Below are 20346 nucleotides of genomic sequence, written 5' to 3'. Positions count from 1 at the left end.
TTGTCATGACTTTCGTCACTAGGAAAAGATGAACTTGGCTAAAGCGAAAGCTTTACCAACACATATTTTGAGAAATATATTGGCGAGATAAGCTCATCTCGAAATACCAAATGCGTATAATCTAAGTCTATATAGCAAAACGATTTTTTCTCAAGATAGGAGATAAATCGACTTTTGAGTGATAGATAAGTTCAAGTCTCCACATACCTTTTAGTCGATGAAGTTCCACCGGTTCCTTGAGTATTCATTCGTATTGTATGATGATCGCCATGGAGTTCTTGATCTCAACTACACTTTCTATCCTAGTCTGAGACCTTATCTATAGTAGACTAGAAATCAAGACTTATAATTTCGATCACTAACATTGACAAACATGCTTGAGATAGCAACGCATGCGAGTTCGACCGAGCGATGCTCTAACAAATAATCAAAACCAATCTTTTGGTTACGGTTAACACCCTACACAAACTTTGGTTATTTCCATACATATCAACCACCTTATGACTTTATAGTGAATACAACAACGTAACTTTATATAATTATCCAATGCCTAAGAACATGACGCATGCAAAGTGTTCGAATTAATCCAACAACCATATTTGGAAGGGTCGTTGGGCATTAAAGAGGCGAACATAGTGGTCAGGCAAGTACTGATAGTGACAGATAAAGTGAGGATACCAAGAGATGGCTGGCGAAGATGGATTAAAGGAAAAGATAACTACAATGGTGGCGAGGAAATACTGAGTCACAAGAAAAGTGTAAATAGTCGACGAAGTAAAATATGAGTTTTCATCCATTACCTGGAAAAAAAGTCCAGTTCACGTGTAAAGTGTGACTGTTTGGCAAAGGAAATTTTGGGACGTCATCCACTATGTAATTGCTTATATAAGGGGCGAAAGAGCAGTGAAAAGAGGGTTGAGTTTTCTAGAATTCTTAAGATACTTGTGAGAGAAAAGTTCTTGAGGAGAGTTCTGCTGGTGGGGTTATATACTTGTAATATTTCATCAATCTTAATAATATCGCCCTCTCAAAAAAGAGGAAGTTTTAGAGTTAATCGTGACATAGCTTGTTTGTGTGTTCATTCCATTGTTTATGCGAGTTTTCTCTTATGATTTTTATGGTTTAGATCTGTTTATATATTGAGATTGTTATTCGGGTGTAGTGGGTTTTCCTGCCGTTACATTGAAAATAAAACATAAAACTTTTAAAAAATAATGACGTCATCCCACATGGGCTAAGATCAAATAATATTCTTTAGGTCAAACTAAAAATATATTAGGATCTCAAAGTAATACTAAGACTTCCCATGTAAATTGTGAACAAATTTTATATAATCCAAACAAGATGAACTGATAATTGTGATTCATCCTATATATTCGGTAATTCCAATTCAGATATCATTGGGTGGGGCGGTTCTTATTCTATTATCGGCTTAGATAAAATCAGTTCAACGAGTATTTCTTTGTGATCTGGAATGTCATAACATACCTCACAAAGGGATGAATTGTGGGCGAAGCCAAGGGTTGACTAACCCTGGCTCTAGCCCCCTTAAAATTTCTAAAATCCATATTTCACCCTTAATATTCTTAATAATTTATGTTTACTCCTTTATTTTATAAAATTTAGTCCCCTATTTCTAAAATTCATAGAGTTTAGTCCACCTGGTGTATACAAATTCTTTTTTAGCCCCCCTCCAGCTTAAAAGCTGGCTCCGCCAGGTAAAGTCTTTTTTACGCGTTTCTCAAACACAGTTAACATCCCTCTTACAGCAGCATCAGCCAATGTTGCAAAAATCTTACTAGCACTAATTGGAATATATACATATCAATAACTACGGATTTACCTCTTCCATACCCGGTATAAGCTTAGACAGGTAATCACACAAGTTCAATATTTTAAACAACTAGACATTGATTGGATATTTTTTATAGGACTGAATCCTGATGGTTTCTCTGATGAAAATTTTCAAAAAGCAACAGCAGAATAAGCACGGCCAAAGAATATAGCCTCGCAACATGTTTCTCTGTGGGACAGATGGGTTCTCTTTAGAAATTGTCAACTCCACCTCCAACATGTTTCATGCTCTTGTAACCAATGACCCTGCTAGAGGAGAATGGTTTCTCTCATGTGTCTACCTTGCAGTAAAAGAGAGAATAAATGCTAGTCACAGGGCAAAAGTTAACCAATACTCATTTTTAAAATATACTTCAGTCAAATTTTAACCATGGAATAGATATCGTTTCTACTCCGGAAATTCTTGTGAAGCTGTTGAGGAAATTTCATTTGCAACATAAGAAAAATAAAGAGGTTAGAAAGTTGATCAAAAGGTTAAAGTGAATTCAAATTTATCTTAATTAAACACCCTCATTCTGTTTTGTTCTTTGCCCTGCCTCTTTGTCCTCCGCAAATCACTGGTTTCGAGTCAACTGGTTTTCACATGATGTCCAAGAGATTCTACCAATCAGGAGAACCCCAATGGTCGAGACCGAACCTCTTCTAATTTCTTATGCAAAGCCTATTAACAAAAGGTTATATCAGTGTAATAACCCAAGTAACTTAACTGAACGAAAAAAATTACTGACACAATGTAATTGAAGTACCTTAAGTTCTCCTCTTAAAGTCCAGATCACAGAGTCAGTCACATTTACTGGAATTTTGTCTATGAAAAACCTTGGCTTCTGCGGCACTTCAGCTCCTAAACGTTGTAGCAATGACTCAAATGAACGTTCCCTATATTCAGCGACCATAAGCACATACGAAAGTGAGTCTTCACTTATTAAATGCAGATTACACTCCTTCCTCATCCAAGCTTTGTGTCCTTCTGAGATACCTTTAGAAGAGCGAAAGATATCCCCGAAGAAACACACAATCTATTTTCAAATAAAGTTCAAAGATTTAATATTCAGGGCAATCCACCTAAACAGAAAGGAAAGAAAAAAAGAATCAACTCACCTTGGTTATTGCATGATTCAATCTACGACGTTCCAGTAAAGCCGTATATCTACGAATTTTATCATTATGCTCCTCGTTGAAATTTGCAGGAATACACTACAAAGTAAAAACACAAAATAAAAAACTGATTGGGATAAGCAAACAAAAATATATAGACACGTAACACAAGTCAAGATAACACTCAGCCATATGTACCAGCTTAAAACTGCAGCATAACCAAATTTCTTAATCAATTTAAGAAATTTTGAAATGAATGACTACTACAAGGTATATAGTGTGACACTCGTGGGCAAATTATCATAGAAGACATTGACATAAAAAAATCAGTCAGGTAGGAATGGATAATTATGACAAGTGTCATTTCCTGTATCGAAATATGAACGAGATGACGTGAGTAAAACCAGAAAAACTAGACTAACAGTAATAAACCTAAGAATGAAGATAACCAGCTTACTTTGTTTTCTTCTTTCTCCGAGACGTTTGAAGTCTTCCCATGTTCAGACACTACATCCTTTGCTACAGAAACATTCCTGTTCACATCAAAGCTCTGTCTTGAATCCTGTCGACCCCTTCTTTCGTTGTCGCCATAATTGCGATTCCTGCTGCTATATTTGTTTCCTCTACTGCCTCCCTTTGCTACAGAAACATTCGTGTTCAATAAAAATCATTCTTGCATATCAATCCATCAATCAAAGAACCCATATAATTGGAAGGGTATTGTTAAGCAACAATTAAGAACAAATTTTGATCAAGAGAACTTACCATATTCTGCAGGTGGCAGAGGCTTAGAAGGAAGACGTGCAACAGGAGATGATTTCAGGCTTTTGTCCATTAGTGATGGAGAAGGATGAGCAACCTTGGTAGCTAGGGAGACTTTTTCCATAAGAGCGGAAACATCTTCGTCATCATCAAGCAACAAAGCAAAACGGTTTCCAGAGTTCAACAAAGCAAAACGGTTTCCAGAGTTATCCATTGTAACCCCCTCTCTTGCTTAAACTTCTTCTGTGAAGATTTTCATAGTAGTCAAACCCTAAGATCTTCAAATAAAACCTATTGATGTTGAAGAGAAGCCTTGAAAAGGAATTCAAAGAGAGAGATTAATTTCTTCTTCGAAATAAAAAAAACACCTTACCAGTTGTGCAAAGGATCCAAAGGATTAGTGTGCTACTGGGTCGTAATGGAGATAATGTACTGCTGAAAGAACAAGAACAGGATGAAGGAGGTGAGTTCCACAGAACTTCTGTTTCATGTATTCGACATTCACATCATCAAAAATCTCGATGAAGGACGTGAGTTTAGTTTTGAAGAGAAAAAATGCTAAAATTAACTATCTCAATAGCAAATCAGGAAATGAAGAATTGTAGGTTAATCTGAAAAAAAAATATGAAAAGGTTAATAATTTTTTGGTGACTTTAAATATAGGTGGTGAGGTTCACTCCCCAAAATATTTAAAGGTACATGTTTCTTCCTATTTGTAACTGAGGCAGACTCAAACTAGTGCACTTTTTCCTTACAAAATCGACGAGTTTTTAATAAAAAAGTTACATACTGTCTCACCTATTCGATATACAACATAAAAAATCTCAATTAAGCACAACTGGAAGGAAAACAGATGATAAAATTAACCATCTTGTAGTCATTCAAAACTAAACTTACCTATTCTTCAAAAGGAGTAGTGCGCCGCTGGGTCGTAATGGACATTTTCGCTAATATAAAGTAGTAAATAGTAGAAAATGTATATGAAAAACTAAGAAGTTGCCAACATAATAAAGAGAGAGGATCACAGAATAAATACTTAATAAGTCTTTTTGGTACACTTCCTAAATGGTTAAAGAATCGAGGAATATCCTGTACACTTCCTAGCTTGGCTAGACATGGTTAAAAAAAGAGGAAGAATTGAGGAAGATCACAGAAGAAAAAAGAGGAAGAAGGAAGACGCAATGTCTAAAACAAGTGGCTGAATGAGATAAGGAAATAGTTTCAGGGTTTTTAAATATAGTTTCAATTTATAAAAATGCTAAACAGACACCTTAAGCATGTATTGAGCTTTAAAGCTAAGAGGCGAAACGCAAAAAAGCGGGTATTAAAGCGCAAGGCGAAGCGTTTTTTAGAACCATGCCACAATATGCAGGTCAAAATCATATATCTATAATTATACACCATGACAATGGTCCTCCATTCAATATCTAAATCACGAATCAACATGGAATCCAAATTCGAGGTCAGAACATAATCCATAACTACATGTAGGCACCCACAGGCCACAGCCAGCAGTTGACAATCTAATCAACAAGGAGGAGGCAGGAAAAAGGAGCAACTCATGCAAATCGGGTTTGAGTAGCACAGGTATGATACAAAAGCCTCTATTTCTTACAAAAATAAAGACATACAGAACTAACTATACAATCCCTAGTGGTTAATCTCTTTCAGGGATCATATTCAGTAAGATACAGACAGTGCATACACAATAAAACTTAAAAAAGTGATTGGCTCAGAGACATGGAACATGCCAAAAAGTATATTACACAACAAATCATGATTAAAATTAAACCAGCAAAAACCCATATCCCATACAAGCAAAATAAGACAACATATCATGGTTTAAACCAGCAAAAACCCATATCCCATACAAGCAAAGTACAATAATTAAAAAATAATAATAATTAAAAAAAAAAGAGAGAAGTTAATACCTTAAGATCCTTAAGAAGATCCTACTGATGTTGATGAGAAGCCTGTTAAAAAGGAATACAAAAGAGAGATTAATTTTCTCCTTGAAACCAAAAAGAGAGACATGTAAAAAAAAAAAATCTTTCAAACGAGAAGAAGATGGAGAGCGAGATAATTTTTCGGGACGATAGAGTAGAAACGGTATTTATTTTGAAGGTAAATATAGCGAAAATATTGTACTTTTTTTCCTTTTGTTTTAAGGTGAATATTATTGACAAACAAAACATAAATTAGGTAAATCCGTGATTTACCATAAAAAAATAAAATAAAAAAGGTAAATCCGTTTCTTACCAAAAATAAATCCGTGATTTCATAACTTGAGTCTGCCAAAAGTAATACGGTAAGCAAAAATAACTAGCCAAAAATATATATTATGTTAGAAACAAAATCTTTTTATTCATGAGTTCCATCCAAAACACGACTCCACCAAAATCGGACTCCATAGAAAACCGACACTCACATAATTGGTCGGTGGGTGATGTTCTTATCCAATTTAGCATATGGTTGTATTTTGCATAAGGCTGCATAAATCCGAGTCAACTCGCGAACTCGACACGCACCAACCGGTTTTTACTCAAATCCGTCCCACCCGTCTATACATGGGTTGAGTTGATTATGACTCATATCTTCTAACATATGTTATGTCGATTCCCAACTGTGACTTACGCCTTCGTCAGCCCGACCCGATCACACCTGCCTAAAAATGAGATAGAATTATATTTATTTATTTTTGGAAAACACTTCAATTAAAGGAAGAAACTAAGTTGGGGGGAAAGACTCTCACTTAGTGTTACACATAGTAATGTAGTGGTTTTCAGACTGAACATTTTCCCACATTTCGCCCACAGATGGGTTGTTGAGGAAATGCCTTGCCTTATCACATATGTCTGGCCTTATAGGCATGCTAAAGATATTACGTTTCAGGAATTTAAAGTAGTTAATTAAGTTTCTAAAAGTAGTAAAGATTAAGTTCTCTGTCTGCATTGTTTCCTTTTGCAGATGTGTTCTTGCAGTCTTGTCTGGCACCTCCATTGTTATTTCCTTCCGCCCTGTCTTCTATGCTATGAGCATAACCGACAACATTCCTATTGAGATGGCTTTGGTTGGGTTATCCGAGTTGCAGTAGACGCCTGTTGTTCCCGTGATTTCATTATTCTGATTAGTGAAAATGAGAATCATAGCTGCCCGTTTTTCTTCCATGTTAAAAATGTAATGAATGGTTACATTGCATATTTTCGGACAGTTTCCTGAAGCTCATTTCTCTATGTGATGGATGGACATCTGATGATGGTGTAGTGGTTTTTGGACTTTTTTTGGGTCCTAAGCTGTTTTTTGATCATTTCTATTGTGTTTTGGGTGTTAGGAATTGTGCCCTGGAAAGTATTCAAGCATCTAGTTTTCCAAATCCCCCAACAAGTAGTTGCACAGATTTCTGGGAAATTTCTTTCTAACCCTGTTGTAGGAGATGTTTTATTGAACCAAGAGTTAAAACAGTTCTCTAAGGTTCCTAGACCATGTTGTGACTGGTGAAAAATTCCTATCCCAAACCAAATGGCTTTACTGAAGATTCATTCTAACATAAGATGTATTATTGTTTCTTTAGATTTTTTACACAAGAGGCATAAGGAGGAAATATCTCTAACTCTATAGTTGAGATTGTGGTTAACTGGCAGAATATTATGCATCGCCTTCCAAACTAATAATTCAATTCTCAAAATTGTGTCTAGGTTCCAGATTTTTCTCCAGGTCCGACTATTAATATTTCCATGCACCTGAGTTGCAGTATCTTTAACCAGAAAGTTATAAACCTTCTTGACAGAGATACCTCTTTTACTATTCGTGTCCAAACAAGTTTATCAATGTCTCATGAATCTCTAGAGAGCATTATGTGTTGAACATTTTTCTCCACTCTTGGATGGAAAACTTGGTATAAGAAATCAACATTCCATTCTCCTTTGTTTGGTAAGAGGAGTTGATTAACAGTTCTTAATATGTTTTGGATCCTAGGTTCTATTTCAGATCTTGTGATAGTATTAGGGTAGTCAGTTAGTATCCAATTTTGTTTCCAAATTTGAATAGACTCCCCATTTCCTACTCTCCATACAACATTTTCCTGTATAACTTTTATGCCTTTCCACGAACATTTCCACATCCACGAGATATTTTGTTTTGGTTTATTTTCCAAGAGTAGCAAAGGAGAGCAAAATCTGAAATATTTACTCTTCATTAACTTCCCCCAGAGGCACTCCTGAAAGTGTATCAAACGCCAGACTACCTTAACGATCATGGCCAGATTAAACTCTGCATATTTTTTAAAACCCAGTCCCCCTAAGTCTTTGGACAAACTTAGGGCAGACCACTTTTTAGAGCACATGCCATTAGCTTGACCTTCCTTATTCCCCCAAAAGAAACTTCGATTAAGGGCATCCAAGTTTTTTGTGATAGTTGTTGGAATGACAAAACATGTCATTTGATACGTTGCCATGGAATCAACTACATGCCTGATCATGACAGCTTTACCCAGGGGGAGAGATGGATACCTTTCCAACCGGGTATTCTACCTTTCAGTTTTTCGATGATAGGAGTGAAACACTGAACTTTTGACTGATGTGTAAACAATGACATCCCTAGATATTTATCTTCTAATTTTATTCTTCCCACTTTCATTATATCAATTAAATCTCTAGTTGTTCTATTGTTCACACTTTTTCCGAAGAAAATACCAGACTTTTTGTAGTTTATTAATTAGCCCGATCCTTCACTAAAAGACTCTAGAATTTTAACACATTTCCTCATTCCTATTTTTTTGCCTTAGCAAAGATAAGGCAGTCATCTGCAAAAAGCAGATGACTAATTGGTGGCGCACCAATAGCCACTTTGATTCCATGTATTTTCCTTTTCTCCTCAGCATCTTTAAGGACTCTGAAATCCTTTCATGCATAAAATGAAGAGATATGGCGAGAGGGGGTCTCCCTGTCGCAGACCCCTTGAAGGTTTAAAAAAAGTGGTTGAAGAACCATTTATTAGCACATAAAAAGAAGTTGTACTTATGCATTGCTTTATCAGGTCACACCAATGTCCTCCGAAACCAAGTTTTTGTAGAGTTTGAAGTAGGAAATCCCATTCAACTCTATCAAACGCCTTAGATATATCTATTTACAGACCCATATACCCAGTTTTTCTTTTCTTCCTACTTCTCATAGTGTGGATTATTTCGTGGGTTATGATGACATTGTCCGATATTTGTCTCCCAGGGGCAAAAGCGGATTGGAAGGGGGAGATGAGCTTATCAAGGAGTGGTTTTAGTTTATTTGCCAAAATCTTTGAGATTTGCTTATAGATACTGTTACACAAAGAGATTGGTCTAAAATCCCCGGGGACAAGAGGGAAATTTACTTTTGAAATTAGGGTTAGGAAAGTAGCATTTAATTCTTTGAGAAGGCATTTGGATTCGAAAAATTCTTGTATGGTACTAGTCAGATCACTTTTTAAAAGATTCCAATTCTTTTGAAAGAAGATAGCCGGGAAACCATCAGGTCCCGGTGTTTTATTTGGTTGCATACCAAACAAAGCATATTTGATTTCATCTTCTAGAGGTGGGGTGATTAGCTTAGAGTTTTCTTCCTCAAGGATGCTATTTGGTATCAGGTCCAAGATATGTGGTGGGATTTTTTTATTTTCTGAGGAAGACATTTCAGAAAAGTGAGACATGATGACATTTGTAATGTCCTTTATATTTTTACACCATTCATCATTCTTATCTTTAAGGGTGTCAATCCTTATCCCACGGTTGTTTTGTTTAGCCGTAGTATGAAAAAAATTTGGTGTTTATATCCCCTAGTTTAAGAGAATTTTCAGTGGCTTTTAGCTTCCAGATGGCCTCCTCAAAATGACACCACTTTTCTAGGTCTGAATTTAGGTGAATAATTTCTGAGGAGTTTTCCGGGAGATTTCTAACATCTTTAGCTCTCACTATTACTTTTGTTATTTTCCTTATATAATGTTTAATGTTTCCGAAATAATTTGTATTCCAATTTTTTTTCATGCTTTTAACATTTTTTAATATGCACACAAGAGAGAAAGCCGAAGAGCCTTGGATATCCAGTTTCCATGCCTTTTCAATAATCTCAAAGCACGAAGGATCTTCTAAAAAGAAACCAAAAAATTTAAACGGCTTTGCACCGTCTTTCCAAATTGGAGAAGTTTTTAGCAAAATTGGAGAATGATCAGATGCTATAGGAGGAAGATGATGAAGGTTAGCATAAGGGAAAGTTGTTATCCAGCTATTATTTGCTAGAGATCTACGCAATCTTGCTTCTACGAAATCATTACCCTTACGTTTGTTTGACCAAGTATGAGGGTATCCTATAAAGCCCACATCAATAAGTTTAGCCTTATCTATAAGATTATGGAAGAAAAAACTTTCAGTTTGGTTTATAGGTCCAACCCCCCCCCCCCCCCCCGCCCTATTTTTTCCTCTGGCCCTATAACAAAATTTAAATCTCCCATCACAAGTCAGGGAAGATCCACAGAACCAGCCATATCCTGAAAATAATCCCAGGATAGAAGTTTTTTTTTCTTATAAGAGTTTCCATAAACACAAGATATCACCCACTGAAGGGATGTGGCTGTGTCGGTGATAATGGCATCAATTTGACAATCTTTCATGCTAATAATGCCAACATTAATTTGACAATCTTTCATTAATGTTGGCATTCCAAGCAAGGAACAATCCTCTCGTCGTTCCTATGACACCTTTGGGGTTTACGACCACGTAGTCAGAAAAGTTAAGCTTCTTAATGGTCTTCTGGACTGTTTCCTTAGATTGTTTGGTTTCTGAGACAAAGAGGATATCCGGATGGTATTTTTTAACAAGTTTATGAAGGGGATGCTTTGTAAAAGACTTTCCTGTCCCTTGAGCATTCCAGCCCAGGACATTCAAAGACATTTTAATGGTAGCAGGACAACTAGTGGCAAGGTTTGTAGGGATTTTAGATATCTTGTTGAGAGTGGTATGAGTGAATGAAGCAGGGGTTAAAGTATAACAAGAATTGTCAGAGAAGTGACCAACAAGAACCACATGAAGAGATTGATTTCTAGTTTCAAAAGTGGTTATCAGGCCCTTTTCATAGGTGGAAGAATCATAAAGGCCAAAGGTAAGAAAAAGACTTAGATCAAGAATCTGTAAGAATTTCTATGAATTTCAATTTTCGTCCAAAAACTAGGTGAATTGGTATGCAGCTTTAGAGATGTTATCTTCAGATAATTATGTTGACACAAGTGATCTAGAACATAAATTTCTAATCTACTATGATAAAATTCCTTGGAGTAGGTATATTGATTTTTGAAATGAAGAAGAAGTTGCGAGTGGCTTACCTGATTTTTCTCCTCTACCTCCTCAGCAGTTGCTCCCATTGACGTCTCTCCCAAATTTATGTTTCCTCCTTCATCGTTTATATTACCTTCTGAATCTTTCACAGCATCACCTAATGGCATCTTCACTATCGCAACTTCCAGGGAATGGATTTTTTGAGGTGGTTCATAGTGTTGTACTGACCAAGAGATGACATTGAAAGGTGGTGAGTTGAAAATGGGAGGGACATAGAACGTCTTATGCAATTGATCTAAGCCATTGAAGGATGATATTGCACTATTCTCACTTATTTTCCTGGTGTTGAAAGTGAAGGTGGAGTTCGCTTTTTCATTGGCTTCATTGGGATCAATTGATTTTTCACCAGCAACAAAGTACAGATGAGGTGGGATAAGAACTTTTTCAGAAATTTTCGATCCACACTGGTTGTGCTTCTTTTCTTTTGGACCCCCCGAGATTTCACCCATTAGATTTTGCAATTTCCTTTTGAACATAAGGGCTTCCATCTTGTGTTTTCTTGCCTTTACACCCTTCGACTTCCCTTTTGTCAAAATCTCCTTTTCCCTCACTTCCAGACTGATTGATAAGAATTCCTTTTGAATTACTGACCGAGATTTGGTTTGTGATTTCCTCATAGATGATGATTGAGAATTTATTCAAATCCAGTCCTTGACCTAGATGTTCATCATCTTGCATAAGTTTCAGCAACTTTCCGTTGTTCAATTTGAGATTTAATCCTGGTGCCAGAGTTTTTTGTTTTGGATCTTTTGGCATGTTCAGTCTTTCTCCCTGATTTGACATTTTCCTCCTTTGTTCCTTCAGATTTTTTTCTTTCCTTGTATTCTTCCTCTGCAAAAGCTTCACTTTCCCTTTGATGCTTATCTCTTTGCTGATGGGGAGGTCGTTTTGACTTTCAATAGCCAGATCGAAATTTGTGGATAAGGGCACCTATTTGGGTTCCCCAGTCTCTGAAAGTTGTATCTCATTTGTTGCATTTAGGACCAATTTTCTCGAAACATGATGGTCCCATATATTTTCTTCTGAAACAATTACTGAGCTTTACATTGACCTCGTCCAGGTTGAGTCGTGGTGTACCATGGATGTATTCGAAAGCACCGCCAAAATTTGCATTAGTTTCTCCAAGAAGATTCCATCTTTGTACTTTGTTAACTCTCATTTCTTCTGTCTCCATCCATAACCTTTTTGAGGCAAAGTTACTAGTCACTGAGACTTCACTTTCATTTGTGTTGTCAACTAAATCTTCAAAATCACTATCTGAGACTTTGATACTGAAACCTGGTGGAACTTTCGGTGTCGGAAGGTTTTGTATCATTCTGGATGATGGAGTTATCAACTCCTCAAACTCGAATACTTCCTCGGCTATGGTTGGTTGCCTTGCAGGTGGTATTTGTTCCATCTGGTCGTATGCTTGCGCCATATTTGGTACCTCTTCATATTCCGGCTCATGAAGAACGTGAGAGAAGTAGTCTGGTGAGGGGGCTCTACACCTTTGTTTTGGATGATTTATGATTCTGCATATCTTACATAAAGATTTAGGGAGAGGTTCGTAGTACAACATAACATCTAGATAGTCATTTTCTTCATGGTACAATCTGAAAGTTGCGTCGAGCTTTTTGTTCAAGTCCATTTGTACAAGACATCTAACGAAAGGCCTAGCATAATTGCAATCCTGAGGTAGTTCCTTCATGATAAAAGTACCAATCTTATTCTCTATCATCTCCGGTATTCCTTCCCCAAAGAATTCCACCGGAAGGTTCAGATAGCTAACCCACAATTTGACCAAAGATGTATTTATCAAAGACGCCGGAATAGCGAACTGGTATGCTTTAACCACCAGAAGCCATGCATCATATTTTGAGGGAGAGTATCTTATGGTTATTTCAACATCATCTTGATTATGAAGCTCAATGATGAATTTGTTGTTTTCATCCTAGCCAGTCACCAGGGTTGCGAGAGGTTGATAAGTTATACCCCAGAGGAATTGAAGCATTTGCATCATCCTTCTTATATTGAGTTTGAAGGGACAGAAAATGTGTGCAACAACAACGCATTGTGCTTTATTTTTGCACCTTGAGATAGTTTCTTTAGGAATGACGATAAACTTTGAGAGAGATAGCTGAGAATTCATCCTGTCAATCATCTTCAGCTCCACCAAAGAATCAGAGGTGAATGGTGGTTGAATGTTCATAGAGGTTTCTGGGAAGAGATCTGAGGTGGATACAAATTGTTTTTGCTTTTTGAACATCTTTGAGAGTTTATTACAGAGATTCGTCATTAAGTCATAAAGGTATAGACCAAACAACCACCATTTTATTTTAAGAGTAGAAATAAATGCGAGGGATAAGGTGTGTGGTACTTTTTTGTGCGTTTGAATTTTTTTACTGTTTACCATGATAAACAATTGGAGTCGCAATTAATGTGGATGATGTTTGAGGGCGACCAGACTAAGCATAACAGGGGGATAAGAATAATGAGTGCAGTTGCAAGGGATTAGGTTATGGACCAAAGCAAAGATACACAAACATAGACTGACAAATATCCTTGTCGAATATCAGGGGGTGAATTCACTTCAAATATACTGCAATTAATGAAGGAAGATCATATGATGATGAGGTGTGGGTTTGAGGGGCAACTAACGATAGTGAGGATGCCTTTAGCGATGCATGAAATAAAACAGAGCGATAATCAGAAAAACAGATAAGTTCTTAAAAGATAGATATTACCGGTGGGAGAGGCGTCTAAGAGGAGGTAGCTTTTGGAAAATCAGATAACAAGATTTATATCATGTTTAGTAACAAAAGAGGCCAGTTGAGTGATATTAACTTGGAGATTGAGAAAACACTAAAGGTATTGTAATGGAAATTATTTTGTTCAAAAAGGTGTTGGAAATGAAAATTTTGTGTTTATCATGAATTTTTTTTGATGACGTATAGATGACGGTCACAGATTCTCTCTCTCTTATTGTTGTTGTTGATAGATTTAGCTAGATAGAATCATATGAGATTGTCTTAATTACCCTTCTCTGTTTGTAGGATATGCTAAACACAAGATATACTAGTCCATATCAATTGTGTTTGGCTGAGCTCAAAATGACGGGACCACGTTAGTAGAAGAGAGTTGATACGTCCATACATATATTTGGTTTAAGCATTGCATGGTTATGTATGTAGGCGTTGTGCCTTTATAGCAATTAAGTAGGTTATGCAAGGATAAGATGGTACGGTTGTAATTGGCACCTATATAAATGTTTCCATAAGTGTGTAATGGAATGATAATGGATTGAATATTTAGAAAGTCTAAGAATGTTGAGACTTAAAAAGTATTACTTTGGAGACCTGAAGAATGCGAAGTAACAACTACAACGAAGACATCATCCTTCCACTTGAGGTTAGTAATACTGACTTGATCTTGTTTTCATTCCTAATGTATCTTTAAAGTCGTGCATATCAAAAACATAACATGCGAAGTAATATATTAATCTCTAGTATTAGACTTGGACATATTTGTTTATGATCAAAGTGTTATTTCCGAAATTTATTTTAAAAAAACTTTCAATATTAGTTTAGCATATTAACTATTCCTTTTTCTAGAGCTATGGTTTAATTGATGGAAACTAAAACATGTATTCATCGAAAATCTTAATTAAAAGATTCTCAATATTTCGGTTAAGATCACCTTGAGCATCAAGGAATATCTTTGAGCAATTAATGATAAGAATTGTGTACTTGTTCAAATAATGTCGACATCCATATCTTTCCTATATTATCAAACCCTAATAGCAAACTCTCACAAAATCGTAAAGTAGTATGTGAAATTGAGATTCGGTTTTGCCTTTGGGACCGGTTCTACAATGACACCTAACATAGGTTATGTTTAGATCAAAAATATCTTCAAGACATACCGGACCAACATACCAATTGATTTCCTTTCGATTATAAAACAAATTTGTATATGTACTTCCTTTAAAAAAATGTTAAAAATATTGTATCCTAGGATGAAATCATACATATATCACATACACACAATCAAGTAACAAGTTACGTATATTATGTCATTGTTGTATTTACGAAGTTCAAAAGATAAGCGTTATATTTCGTAACTCAAAGTCATATGACCAAGTCTAATACTAGAGTTTCCTCAAATATATAACTTCACATGTTATATTTTCAATCATAAACGACTCGAAAAATAGGTTAGGAATGGAACAAGATCAATTCAATATTACTAACCCCAAGTGGAAGGATGATGTCTTCGTCGTACTTGTTAGTTGTTCACATTCTTCAGGTCTTCGGAGTAATACTTGTAAGTCTCAACATTCCTAGACTTTCTAGTCTAACCTAAACGAAGTTGACTCTAGTAATTAATCAAGCGACTCTAGACGAGTTTTCATACTAAAATATGACAACCAACCTTGACATACCAACGCTTGGTGGGCTTGGTAACACTTGGTGGGTTCAACCAAGCTATGCTCTAACACTGTATCACTGAATCTGGTCTCTGACAACACGTGTAGTATATGGCCACTTGTGGTTGACCTGAATACGTTTTACTCTTCCGAGGACAAAATTTTCTGTAATTTTTCTAGGAACCCCATGGTTGAGTAAGTAATTACTATGCAATGATATTTCATGTACTTGGAAGGGGTAACATACCTACTACATAAATCAAATAAATGTTTTATGATCTCCAAGAAAAGGATTTGAAAATTTTAGTTCACTGTCATCAAAATATCTAACACTACAGAAATATTTGCGCATTGCAACATTTTTTTATCATATTTGCGACATAACTATTTGAAAGAAGGTGGAATTTCTGTCCGCCTTAATATTGTTTATAATGTAAATAATTTACCTGTCCTCAAGATCATCCATATCCCGAAGGTCCTCATGAATTGGGTTGCCCCCTTCAATTGAATTTCTATCCATGACGCCAATCACCTAGTGATGAGTGATAAAAAGTGCATATTTCTATATCTTTTTCTTGGCAATTAACTCATCTTTTGTGCTTTAAAATTGGATAGTATCCCATATTCTGTATTTTACTCTCCTCAAGAATAAATACTTAAAACTGTCTAATTTTTTTTTTAGGTTCTAAATAAAGCTTGGGTGAATTATTGAGCGAAAAGAGCAAAGGAACGGCAAAGACTCCGGCAGAAAATAAGCGAAGAATGATGTTTGCAAGAGCCGGATCAACTAGTAGTGGGCTTGAAGAGGAAGAATTGTCCTTAAAGAAGATATGGGCTTGGTATACCCAAGGCCCAAAACCCTTACCCAAATCCATTTCCAATATCCATACCCATTTCCATGAGAGCCGTCAGATTGGATCCATCACATCATCCAACGGTCGCCTCATAATCGTGCATCAAAGTCTAAAGATCCTGTCAAACATCATAGTACCTAACTCCAATCTAAGCTGTCAGTTTTGATGTATCACACATCCAACGGTCGCTCCACTCCTGTTTCCCTCGTGCCGTTCGATTCAATCCAGATGTGATCATCCAGTGGCATTGTCTCGCTGTGCATCAACATTTTCTACACCCGTCTAACACTACAACACCTAACACCTATACCCGCTAGCCAAACAGCCCCTTCTTCCCAAACTATCGATCTCTTCTCTCCTCCCTCACCTCTGCAACACCACCACTCCCTGCCACCGCCTTCTCCACCCCTACCAGCATCCACAACCACCATACTCACCAAACAACCAAAACCCATCATCACCACTGACCTCCCCTACTAGCTATCAGTCGAGTTCGTCGATTTCACACCCCTCTTCTCGTTGTTGGCGTGTGAAAGTGACGAACTAGGTTGATGGCTATGAAGCTAGAGCATGGAGAAGACAGCATGGAGATGTAGAGGAGCATAGCTGGTAGAAGCGGTAAGAATTGTCCCATCAAATTATTTAATTTTTGAAACCCTAATTTCACTGATTTGGGGATTTTTTTGTAAGAACCCTAATTTGGGGTGTTGGGTATAAATAGAGGGTGAATGGTATTGTTGTAAGCATGCTTGGGCTAGCCAGAGCATCAATTGAGACTTGGGTTAGCCAAGCTCAAGGGTTAGTTCTTAGTTTAAATTGTTTTGTAAATTTCAGTTCATTTTAGAATTTAACTTCATCATGTTCTAAACATCAATACTAAGGTGTTGATGAAGCCATAAACATCTTGTGCAACTGCACTTGGTTATAATTGTATCTTATGTGGTATAATTCCTAAGATAATTTAAAGCATCTAGGCTGTAGGACTGTATTGAGTTGATCTTTAATTAGCCAACTAATACTAGGAATAGAAAACTCTAGATGTTATTCTCTTTAGTCTATCAATATGAACCCTGGAACAAATGCAAGCTAGAACTTGTCATCCCTGTCTGATACCAAGGGGTCAAGAACAATAGAAACCATTGTGCCTTAGATGGGAGTTAATGGTGGATTCAAATGCCTTAGTATCCTCCTTTTCTGTCACTGTTGCTCACTGCCTTTGCTTCTTTGGCTCACTGCCACCGCTACTGTCACTGTTCACTGTTAACTGTCACGTGCTTCATTAGTTTAGTTCACTGCCTTAGTTACTGTCTAGCATTATCTTAGCTTAGGAACCTTCAACTTTACACACCCTAGTCCCTATGGATTCGACCTACCAAGTTTTTGGCGCCGTTGCCGGGGACTTGCTGCTGTGTAGTGAAGTTGTTCCTTTTACTTTGTTATTTTCTGTTTTAGTGTAACTTAGTGTAGATTAGCTGTAACTTAGTGTAACTTAGTGTAGCTTAGTTTGCTGTCACTTGCATCATCTTTTCTTGCATAACCTGCTGTGTAGTTCTGATAAGCATCTTAGTGTAATCATCTTGCATATTGCATCTGTAGCTGTAACTTAGTCTGCCATTTGCATCTTAATTTGCATCAGCATCTTGCATTAAGCATTTACATCTGTAGCTGCATCCTATCCCTATCACTGCATACCTGCAAATCATCACTGCATCTGTAGCATTGCCCTATTTCTTTGCTCATTGTCTGTGATTTTCTCATTTTGACATTGGCTTTGCTCATTGTCTGCATATTTGGTCATTGCATTTGTAGCTTTGCTTTGCCCTGTATCTGCAAACTACTAATGTGGCTTTGCTCATTGCTCTGTAGCCTTCCTCTGAAATATACCTACAAAGCATCACTACATCTGAAGCATTGGTTGTGCATCTTAGCAATATCACCTGTACTTAAGCATTGAGTCTTATCATTGCAACTGCCATTGAGTCTATGTTAGCTGCAGTTGTCTCCATGTAGTCAGCTTCACCTTCCCTTTGTTAGTATATCCATCTTGTTGTGATGTACTTCGCTTCAAAGAGACTGATCTCCTCTTCTGAGCCTCCAGGTACAAGCTTGTGGTGCTGCTGCTGAACTGTTGTTGCTGCTGCTGCTGCTGTCAACTGTTGCTGCCAGCCTCTGGTGCTGCTGAACTTCTCCTGCCTTCTGCTGGTGCTGCTGCTGCTGAGTGTTGCTTCTGCTGCTGCCTGTTGTTGTTGCCACCAGGCCTGGGAAGCTGCTGTGAAGCCTCAAACCCAACTGGGCTGAGGCATAAACCAGCTAAGCATACAACCCAGTTTACTGGGTTTGGGGTATTGTATTCTCCCATTAAAACTCTGGGCTCTTAACAAAAATTTGAAACTGATTGCAAGCAACTGAATGTTTCTGAACTGTGGGTTTCAACCCTGAAATTTGAATTTCTGAACTGTGGGCTTGACCCAAAACAAATATTTGTAAAACGTTTTCAAAGCCCAGTTGGGCCTAAGCTTTTGGCTAAACTGCTAGCCCAAAACCCAACTGAAACTGAACTTCTGGGCTTGTTTCTGAACTCTGGGTTTGACCCAAATTAAAAGAACACCAATTTTGGGCATGCCTAAAACTTTCAAGGCATACAAAGGACTAGCCCTAACTTGGGTGACCTTATAAGGGGTACCCTATGGGGTAGTTAAATTACCTATATGCCCTTAAATCCATTAAATTACTACTAATCCATCCCTAACCCTAATACAAAACCTATAATCAACTACACCTAAAATCAGTTTCATTCACCTTCTTCTTCTTCCTCTCCACAGCCGAACTCCACCCTTCCCTTTCTTTTTTTTTCATCGCGGAAATTTAATTGTCGATTTGTGAAACTATATAATGGATCGTCGTAAGGCAGTATCTCGTTCAAATCGATCGATTGAACAACCTATTCATGAAGAAAAAGATTTAGAGAGTGAAGAACAAACTCAAAATCAACCACAAAATCAATCGGAAGAAGAGATTGAAAAAGAACCAACGCCGGAAATGAAAATAAGAAGGTTAGTTCTACAAACCCATCTCATATTTGATGTTTTTGATTGTTTTGGTCGATTTAATTCGTCAAAATCATGTGTTCTGCGGTGGTTACAGGGTATGGTTCGGCGTAAAACAAATGTTAGATGTGCGCCGAGCTGTTCTTGAAACTGAACTCTGAAAGTGCATATGAACGGCTCGGCGTATATCTGAAATCTGTTTTGAGCCGAACTTAGTAAAACAGAGACTTATATTTAGGATCGGCTTATTCGATGGTGTTAGTTTTGTGCCGAATATGTTTTGTGAATTTCAGAAATTTTGCATGTGCGTAGGATCGGCTTGTATGGTAGTATTAGTTTTGTGCCGAATATGTTTTGTGAATTTCAGAAATTTTGCATGTGCTTAGGATCGGCTTGTATGGTAGTATTAGTTTTGTGCCGAATAAATGTTGTTTGAAATTCAGAAATTTTGCATGTGCTTAGGATCGGCTTGTATGGTGATATTAGTTTTGTGTCGAATAAATGTTGTTTGAAATTCAGAAATTTTGCATGTGCTTAGGATCGGCTTGTATGGTAGTATTAGTTTTGTGCCGAATAAATGTTGTTTGAATTTCAGAATTTTTGCATGTGCTTAGGATCGGCTTGTATGGTAGTATTAGTTTTGCGCCGAATAAATGTTTCAATTCATAAGTATAGATTCGGCTTATTCGATAGTATTAGGGCTGCGCCGAATATCATTGTTAAAATTTCATAAATTTTACAAGTGTGTAGGATCGGCTTATTTATATGATATCATGTTGCGCCGAATACATGTTTGAGTTCATAATCATAGGTTCGGCTTATTCGACAATATCGGTTGTGAGCCGAATGCAGGGTTCGGCTTACTCGACAATATAGGTTTTGAGCCGAATATTTAGGATCGGCGTATAATTATTTTGTGGTATGAGCCGATCCACTCTCTGTGTAAGCTAATAAAAATTTCAAGACATG

The 20346-nt window shown here is 36.9% G+C and overlaps 1 protein-coding gene across 5 annotated transcripts; it reads right to left on the bottom strand.

The window, feature by feature from the left end:
- Positions 1 to 1774: 1774 nt before the first annotated feature.
- On the bottom strand, positions 1775 to 5816 carry LOC113307596. Of its 5 annotated transcripts, XR_003339205.1 has the most exons (8): positions 5643 to 5816; positions 4085 to 4146; positions 3715 to 3954; positions 3407 to 3588; positions 2953 to 3048; positions 2601 to 2870; positions 2224 to 2515; positions 1775 to 2131 (listed from the first exon to the last, which is right to left on the bottom strand). XR_003339205.1 is itself a non-coding variant. In XM_026556044.1 (7 exons), exons 3-7 carry the CDS (start codon positions 3923 to 3925, stop codon positions 2462 to 2464), a joined length of 813 nt encoding a protein of 270 aa, XP_026411829.1. In that variant the 5' UTR covers positions 3926 to 3954; positions 4085 to 4146; positions 5643 to 5816; the 3' UTR covers positions 1775 to 2461. The 5 variants fall into 5 exon arrangements, 4 of the variants coding, with proteins under 4 accessions (XP_026411829.1, XP_026411830.1, XP_026411832.1 ...); XM_026556044.1 differs by having other exon boundaries at positions 1775 to 2515; XM_026556045.1 differs by having other exon boundaries at positions 1775 to 2515; positions 3715 to 4002; positions 5643 to 5814.
- Positions 5817 to 20346: the final 14530 nt, after the last annotated feature.

The sequence above is a fragment of the Papaver somniferum genome, chromosome 9 (assembly GCF_003573695.1).
Source record: "Papaver somniferum cultivar HN1 chromosome 9, ASM357369v1, whole genome shotgun sequence".
Taxonomy (NCBI): domain Eukaryota; kingdom Viridiplantae; phylum Streptophyta; class Magnoliopsida; order Ranunculales; family Papaveraceae; genus Papaver; species Papaver somniferum.
This window is presented reverse-complemented; position numbering and strand designations above follow the sequence as displayed.

Bases quoted from the DNA above. Each gene is read 5' to 3' on its own strand.
- LOC113307596 (XM_026556044.1), bottom strand. From the start codon at position 3,925: ATGGATAACTCTGGAAACCGTTTTGCTTTGTTGAACTCTGGAAACCGT. The intron at 3,049-3,406 runs GTAAGCTGGTTA...TTTACTTTGTAG, and splicing joins CGGAGAAAGAAGAAAACAAA to TGTATTCCTGCAAATTTCAA. The intron at 2,871-2,952 runs GTGAGTTGATTC...ATTTGAAAATAG, and splicing joins TGAATCATGCAATAACCAAG to ATTGTGTGTTTCTTCGGGGA.